At 46.2% G+C, this 8820-nt stretch overlaps 1 protein-coding gene across 4 annotated transcripts in view; it reads left to right on the forward strand.

Moving 5' to 3' along the window:
* Window positions 1-2097: 2097 nt before the first annotated feature.
* The window catches only part of PRC1 (protein regulator of cytokinesis 1), a 30128-nt gene continuing 23405 nt past the window's right edge, over window positions 2098-8820 (forward strand). For all 4 annotated transcript variants that reach the window (XM_025392591.1, XM_025392592.1, XM_025392593.1 and 1 more), the window contains exon 1: window positions 2098-2343. In XM_025392591.1, coding sequence (XP_025248376.1) covers window positions 2333-2343 — 11 coding nt within the window. In that variant the 5' untranslated portion in view covers window positions 2098-2332. The remainder of the gene's footprint in view (window positions 2344-8820) is intronic.

An 8820-nucleotide genomic window follows, 5' to 3' on the forward strand; every position in this document is an offset into this window, starting at 1 on the left:
TAGGGGGTTTTTTTGTTTGTTTGTTTTTTGAGAAAAGGTCTTGCTTTGTCATCCAGGCTGGAGTACAGTGGCATGATCATGCCTCACTGCAGCCTTGACCTCCTGGGCTCAAGTGATCCTTCCACCTCAGCCTCCCAAGTAGCTGGGACTAGAGGCTCATACTACCACACCTGGCTAATTTTTGTATTTTTTATAGAGACAGGGTTTTGCCACACTGCCCAGGCTAAGGTCATATATTATAAACACGTATTACACAGTGTTTTACATGCAGCGTTTATGCTCTGAATGGATATCTTTGCGTCAGTTCTGTGACTTTGTTAGCCTCAGCACCTCATTGTAAAGGACGAGAGAAAAATTGTCTTATCTCTGGATACTTAATAATGCTGGCCCTAAGAACATGTATGAAGATCACAAATTTGTGAAGCTTTCTGAAAAGCTCTCCTGTTAATTTAACCAACAAAGAATGCAAGTAAATTTTAAAAGTGGTGCTGCCATCCACTCTATTAGTGGTGTCAATGTTAATCAACAGAGTGCAAGGAAATTGAAAAAGTGGTGCCTGTCCTCCACTGAGTTTGTGCTGTGAATATCTGGCATGCTGCTGATAGGTTAAAAAGAACATTGAAGCCAGGCGCGGTGGCTCACGCCTGTAATCCCAGCACTCGGAGGCCGAGGCCGGCGGATCACCTGAGGTCAGGATTTCAAGACCAGCCTGGCCAACATGGCAAAACCCCATCTCTACTGAAAATACAAAAAAATTATCCAGGCATGGTGGTGCGTGCCTGTAGTCCCAGCTACTTGGGAAGCTGAGGCACAAGAACCGGGTGGCAGACGTGCAGTGAGCCGAGATTGGGCCACTGCACTTCAGCCTGGGTGACAGAGCAAGACTCCATCGCAATTTAAAAAAATAAAAAGAAGAACATTGAAAGCAGCAATGAAGTTTTTCTGAAAATAAGAAAAATATGGTTCTGAAGGTGAAGCAAACAAGCATCCTTTACCTTTAGGGAAAAGGCATATGAACGTAAGTTACAGTTGGCCAGTAAACACGAAAAATGTGCAATTTCAGTTATAATCAAGTGCCAAACAAGGAAATGCCAGTATTATTATTTTACCTACAAAATGAGCAAAGATGTTTAAAAGTATGATAGAATTCAGCCCTGCTGAGGGTAACAAAAGGAGGGTACTTTTCCGGTGAGCCTTTGTGCAGAAGGCAAATTAATAAAGGGAGCATTCAGTAATTACACCTCTAGGAATCAGCCATACGAAAATGCGGGATGCAAAGATTTATGTATGAAGATATTCAGTCCAGCCTTATATTTTAAATTATCTAAATATCAATAGCAGAATGGGCGAGATAGCTACACACCAGGATATTATGCCACCATGAATCACTGGGGAAAAAAATGTGATATATAAGCATTTAGGGATGTAACATGTTCATCGAGGAAAGGAGGCTACAAAAGTACTTTGATGTTTATTTTGAGTTTTAAATTTTTCATGTAACAATTTAGAAACTAATTTGAAAGAAAACCACACCTAGGTGATCTGCATTTATTCACCAATCAGGTGAGTTGGGCAAATCATTCAAATCTTTTTGAGTTTCCTCTGCAATGGTGACAATACTTGCCATACAGGATTGTGGAGGTTAAATGGGATAACTAGCGTTGAAAGGTTCCAGGCCCATGAGCAGGGCTCAATGTTCCTTCTCTTCCCCTTAGTGTACGGCTTCCTACATCTGGGGAGAAGTCCCACCAAAGATCGGTTCCAAGGTTCGCTTCTTGGATGAGCAAGGGAAACTAGGCTCTAACTTTCCTATTCCTCCCCGCTCCCGGTCCCGGCAGCCGGGACTCAGGGAAGCCGGGAAGCCGCGGTGCTCTCAACTCCTTCCCCGCCCGCGCACTTCGAATACAAACTGCGCCGGGTGGGGCGGGGCGGGGCGGTGCTCTGATGACGTAGCCGACTCGGGAGGGGAGTCCCTTGAGGCTGCCGCCAATCGAGGGAAGTGGGAGGTGCAGGCCACGCCCGCCCACTCACAGACAGTGACGTCATCCCCCGCCCCGCTCCAGCGCTTCCCGGGCCCGGCTCACGGGTCCCCGCCCCGACTGCGCACCCGCGAGCTGCAACCCGAGGGGCGGGGATTTTCGTGGAGCGACGGGACGCGAAGCCAATCGCAGCGAGGCTTCGCCCCGTGGCGCGGTTTGAAATTTTGCGGGGCTCAACGGCTCACGGAGCGGCTACCCGGAGTGAGATCGCCGGTGTTTGCGGGTGGTTGTTGCTCTCGTGGCCGTGTTGAGTAGGTCTAGACCTGGACTGACGGCTGCTTGGAGCGTCTGCCATGAGGAGAAGGTGCGGGTTGCGGGGAAATCGAGGGGACGCGGGAGAGAGCGACGCCCGTCTTGGGTTCAGGGGTTCAGGGGTGCGGGGCCCGTGCGGGGTCCCGGAACTAGGGCGTCACAGCAGTCGGCGCTGAGTGAGGCCGGGGGCGCGAAGGGGCAGGGTCTGGAGGCGGCGAGCCAGTGCGAGGGCCGCGACGGAGGTGAGACCTGACGCGCTGTCCACCGGCGGCCGCGGGTGTCCGCAGGCTCAGACGCCCGGGTGGGAGCCGAGCGCCGGTGCCCGGACGCGGCAGGGCGGGCGAGGCCGGGGGCCCGGGTCGGCCTCCACCCAGGCGGTCAGCGCTGGCGCTCGGACCCCACCCTCCCCGCCCTCGGCGTCTCAGGTGCCGCTTCTTGGCGCAGATGACTCGTAAACCTTCTGTGGTCCTGGCTTCTCTTTAAAGCTGTTAAGTTTATTTATCGTTGTTTTGTTTTATTCTTTGTTTTTGTGGAAACGCGGTCTCCCTATGTTGGCCAGGCTGGTCTCGAACTCCTGGCTTCAGGTGATCCTGCCACCTCGGCCTCCCAAAGTGTTGGCATTACAGGCGTGAGCCACCGCGCCCGGCCCGTTGTTTTTCTTTATATCTGGCCAGCGGTGTTAACGTTTTGTTTGAATTGGAAAGATAGCTTTGTTTCTTTGCAAGTTAAGAAACGGATTATGGAATTCTTTTCCGGTCGTTTTAATAACTTCCTAGGCAGTGTTGGGGAGGGACTGACCGACTTGAAATCCGGACCAGTGACACTGACACTTACCAGCCTTGTGCCTTCCAAATATTAACTTTAATTTCTGAAAGTTGTAGATGGATTATTGTGATGATACAGCGTTAATTTGTAGTTTTGGTGGAACTGATTGTTCTAAGGCTTTGTAAGATTCTTCATTTCATGATCACTGATTCTGATCTGTCTTTTTCAAATGCTTGCCCTCAGAATAATGAGAATTGAGTGCCAACATGGTGAAACCCCGTCTTAACTGAAAATACAAAAATTAGCCGGGCGTGGTGGTGCGCCTGTAGCCCCAGCTTCTCAGGAGGCTGAGGCAGGAGAATCGCTTGAGCCTGGGAGGCAGAGGTTGCATGAGCCGACATCTCGACACTGCATTCCAGCCTGGGTGGCAGAGTGAGACTGTCTCAAAAAAAAAAAGTCCATTAACAGTTTATGAATTATTTAGGCATCTCCTCTATCAAGGGATTGAATGAAGCAGGAGAAAAAATTACCCTTTAGTGTTGGTTCCAGGCTAATGGATATAATTAGACTTTTTTTTTTTTTTTTGAGAGAGGGTCTCACTCTGTCACCCAGGCTGGAGTGCAGTGGCGAGATTGCTCACTGCAGCTTTGACCTCTGAGGCTCAAACAAAACTCTGGCCAGAATTAATTATGGTTATCAGTCCCCGAAACAGGTTGCACAGGAGATCAACAAAGCTCCTTCTCTGGAGTGCTAAGAAAAAATAGGGCAGTGGATCAGTGAAGGCTGCCTGAAGGTAGGAAATAATTTAGAGGACCACTTTGAGATTTCTTCCAGTCCAGTGATTTATGTTCAAGACTGGAAAAACTGACTCATTCTACAACCTTTGTGTCCTTGAGTGGTAGTCTTTGTATGCACTCTGAGTTTTTCAGTGAGTCTAAAAAAAATCTCAGACTTGTTCCTTTTAGGGGATTACCTGAAACAATTTAGCCAGGTAGTATTTCAGTGTATCATGATAATTGTTCATAATGATTGCTCTGAAGCATCTTAAGAACATACAACTTTTTTGAAATGTCACATTATTCATTCAAAAAGACTTCTTGGGCCTGGCACAGTGGCTCACACCTGTAATCCCGGCACTTTGGGAGGCCAAGGTGGGAGGATGACTTGGGCCCAGGAGTTCAAGACCAGCCTGGGGCAACATAGCAAGACCCTGTCTCTAAAAAATAATAATAATCTATACTAAAAAAGAAAAGAAAAATACTTCTTGAATGTTATATACAAGGAACCATTCCAAGTGGTGGGGATATAGCAGTGAGCAAAAGTGACATCCCTGTCCTCACAGAGTTTGTATTCTAATAGCAAAAGAGGAGTGTAATAAATAAGTTAATCTTAAATGGTGATAAGTGCTATGTAGAGAAATCAAGCAGAGAAAGGGGATAAGAAGTACTGAAGGTGTAGGAAGTGGGGTTGTGGTTTTAAAGAGATGGGTCAGGAAAGGCCTCCCTGAGAAGGTGATCTCTGAGCAAAGACCTAAGGAGGAAAAGGGTGAAGCCATGCAGCATGGGGGAAAAGAGGTCTAGGTAATCAGCATATCCAAGTGCCCTAAGCGGGGATAGTGCCTGGTATGTTCCAGAAAGAGCAAGGAGGTCTGTGTGACAGGAATAGAATGAGCACTGAGGTCAAAAGAAATGGCTTTCAGATGGAATGGGCCTTCATAGGGCTTTGCAAAGGCAGAGGCTTTTCCTTGGAGTGAGATGGCAAGTCATTGGAGGGTTCTGAGTAGAAGATTAGGACTTGGGGCTCCTGTGTTGACAATAGATTTAAGGAGGCCAGCATTGAAGTAGGGAGACCAGTTAAGAAGCCATTGCCATACGGCAAAAAGTTAGTGGTGGTGACCTGGACAAGGGTGGGGGTGGTAGTGGTAGCAGCAGAGGTCAGGAGGAATGAGATTCTGCCTGTCTTGTGTAGATAATGCTAATGGCGGGAATATAAGAAAGAAGTGTCAAGGATGATACAAGATTTAAGTTTAAAAAAAAAAATTAAGTTCAGTACAATTTGAATGTTAGGAAGAGTGAGAAATGTTAGTTTTTAATTCTTTGAAAATGATCCTCTTACAGGAACTGTCTCTAACTAGAATAATAATAATGGGTGTTTGGTAATTCCAAACACCCATTTCCAACAGGCCAAATAAAATGTGTTATATATTAGTAAAGTTTTCTTTCTTTCTTTCTTTCTTTTTTTTTTAAGACAGTCTTGCTCTGTCGCCCAGGCTGGAATGCAATGGCACGATCTCAGCTTACTGCAACCTCTGCCTCCTGGGTTCACCGGGTTCAAGTAATTCTCCTGCCTCAGCCTCCTGAGTATCTGAGATTACAGGCACCCACCACAACGTCCGGCTAATTTTTATGTTTTTAGTAGAGATGGGGTTTCACATGTTGGCCAGGCTGATCTCTAGCTCCTGATCTCAGGTGATCAGCCTGCCTTGGCCTCCCAAAGTGCTGGGATTACACAACGTGAGCCACCACGCCCAGCCATAGTAAAAATCTGTAAGTTTTTCAATTAAGTCACAAATCAAAAAAATTTCAGATTATGTGCCGAGATGTTTTTAATAACAGCTTTGAGATATAATCCACATACCATACAATGTACTTAAAGTGTATAATTCAGTGATTTTCAGAATATTCAGAGTTGTGCAATCATCACTGCAATCAATTTTAGAACATTTTTATCACCCCTTTAAAATCCCATTAGCGGTCAATCCCCTTTCACTCCATGGTCCAAATTCTCCCCACCCCCAACTACAAATCTACTTTTTGGCTAGGCAAGGTGGTGCACACCTATAATTGCAGCACTTTGGGAGCCCAAGGTGGGAGGACTACTTGAGCCCAGGAGTTCAAGAACAGCTTGGGAGACTCTGCCTCTACAAAAAAAAATTCTTTTTTTTTTTTTTGAGATGGAGTCTCACTCTGTCACCCAGGCTGGAGTACAGTGACACGATCTCAGCTCACTGCAACCTCTGCCCCCTGGATTCAAGCGATTCTCCTGCCTCAGCCTCCCGAGTAGCTGGGATTACAGGTGCCCACCACCACACCCAGCTAATTTTTGTATTTTTAGTAGAGATGGGGTTTCACCATATTGGCCAGGCTGCTGTCAAACTCCTGACTTCGTGATCCACTGGTCTTGGCCTCCCAAAGTGCTGGAATTACAGGCGTAAGCCACCGTGCCTGGCCTAAAAGAATTTTTTTTTTGTTTAAGTTAGCTGGGTGTGGTGGCTCACATCTGCAGTCCCAGCTACTCTGGAAGCTGAGGTGGGAGAATCACCTGAGCCTAGAAGGTTGAGGCTGCAGTGAGCCATGATCATGTTACTGCACTCCAGCCTAGGTGAAAGATGTCTCAAAAAAAACATACAAACCCCAAATCTACTTTTTACCTATTCTGGATATATCATATAAACGGAACCATAGCTGTTGTGGTCTTTTGTGACTTGCTTCTTTGACTTGGCATAATATTTTCAAGGTTTATTGCCAAATAATATTCCATTGTATGGCTATATACTACATTTTATTTACCCATTCATAAATTGATGGCCATTTGTTTTGTTTTGTTTTGACTTTTTGGCTATTGTAAGTAATGCTGCTATAAACATTTGTGTAGTTTTCGTATAAATGTGTTTTCATTTATTTTTGATAAATACCCAGTAATAAAATTGCTGGGTTGTATGAACTCCATTAAACTGAGGGGCTGGGTGCAATGGCTCATGTCTGTAATCCCAACACTTTGGGAGGCTAACGTGGGAGGATTGCTTGGGCCCAGAAGTTCAAGACCAGCCTGAGCAACATGGCAAATCTTTAAAAAAAAAAAAAAAAAAAAAAAAAACGAAAATTAGCCAACCATGATAGCACGTCTGTGGTCCCATCTACTTGGGAGACTAAGGCTTGAGAATTGCTTGAGCCAGGGACCTTGAAGCTGCAGTGAGCTATGATCACACCCACTGCACTCCAGCGCAGGTGACAGTGAGGCCCTGTCTCAAAAAACAAAAAAACAACTGAGGAACTACCAGACTGTTTTCCAAAGAGGCTGCACTGTCTTGCATTCCCACGAGCAGTGTTTGAGGGTTCTAGTTTCTCTAGATTCTCACCAATACTTGTTGCTATATATATATATATTTTTTTTTTTTTTTTTTTTTTTGAGGCGGAGTCTCGCTCTGTGGCCCAGGCTGGAGTGCAGTGGCCAGATCTCAGCTCACTGCAAGCTCCGCCTCCCGGGTTCACGCCATTCTCCTGCCTCAGCCTCCCGAGTAGCTGGGACTACAGGCGCCCGCCACCTCGCCCGGCTAGATTTTTGTGTTTTTTAGTAGAGACGGGGTTTCACTGTGTTAGCCAGGATGGTCTCGATCTCCTGACCTCGTGATCCGCCCGTCTCGGCCTCCCAAAGTGCTGGGATTACAGGCTTGAGCCACCGCTTTTTATTATAGCCATCCTGTTGGCTGTGAAGTGGTTTTGATTTGCATTTCCCTAATGACTAACATTGAGCATCTTTTCATGTGCTTATTGGCCATTTGTATATCTTCTTTGGAGAAATGTCTATTCAGATTCTCTGCCTATTGTGCTAGATTTTTTTATTCAGGAAAATGATCACTTTACCTTGTAGATATGTTACAGAGATAGGCAGCCCTGCTTGTAAACCTTCATCAGGATCCTAGAATACATAATACCTCTATTAGGTTAGGTAGGTTAGGAGCATAGGACCCTTTGGCAGGAATTCAGGGCCATTCATTTTACATCTATTGAACAACTACTATGTGTTAGGGTGTGGTAAAATGAAGATGAATAAGACGTGGTGGTCCTTGCCCTTGAGTTTATGGTCTACTAGGGGCCTGGGGGGAAAATGGCAAGTGAGTGACAAGTCCACAGGTCTCCAGAGGAGGTGGTGGCAGATAGAAGGAACTGAACGTACAAAGCACGGTGGCATCAGAAAATGAGGGCTGCATGTGGTTTATTGAGGGGCATTGTTCAGGGAATGCCCAGTAAGTTCAGTTGGCTGGAAACTTGGGGAGTGACAAGTGGCAGAGATTAGCAAACTCGGAGAGAGGTTTAGAAGGCCTTTCCACGGAAGGTGGTTGAACTATTTACTGAGGGCAATGGGACCTTTCAAGGGGAGTAGTTAAGCAGGGAGCTGATGGGATTTGTTGTTATGAACAACTAGCTGTTCTGTGGAGACTGGCTGGGCAGGGGCAGGTCTGTCAGATTGAGGAGACTGGTATACTTAAGTAATGACCTTCAGAACAGTGCCCCCGGCTGGCCTGTCTGGAAGCCAGGGTTTTGCATCCAGATCGAATATTGGCCACAGATTGGATCTTAAAAGTTATTTTTAACAAAATGCTAATATTAGGATTTTTACTTGTGCATTCTTATGTCTTCAAAATGAAGTGCAAAAGGAGTGTTTGCCTGGGGAAGCTCTTTAGTTGGACTTTAGTTGAGATTATGTTAAATAAATGCCTTACTGTTAACATTTCTTTTTTTCTTTTTCTGTTGGACTTGAACCGTTAACATTTCTAAAGTGAAGGGAGGCCGGGCGCGGTGGCTCAAGCCTGTAATCCCAGCACTTTGGGAGGCCGAGACGGGTGGATCACGAGGTCAGGAGATCGAGACCATCCTGGCTAACACGGTGAAACCCCGTCTCTACTAAAAAATACAAAAAACTAGCCGGGCGAAGTGGCGGGCGCCTGTGGTCCCAGCTACTCGGGAGGCTGAGGCAGGAGAAT

The sequence above is a fragment of the Theropithecus gelada genome, chromosome 7b, assembly GCF_003255815.1.
Source record: "Theropithecus gelada isolate Dixy chromosome 7b, Tgel_1.0, whole genome shotgun sequence".
NCBI lineage: Eukaryota > Metazoa > Chordata > Mammalia > Primates > Cercopithecidae > Theropithecus > Theropithecus gelada.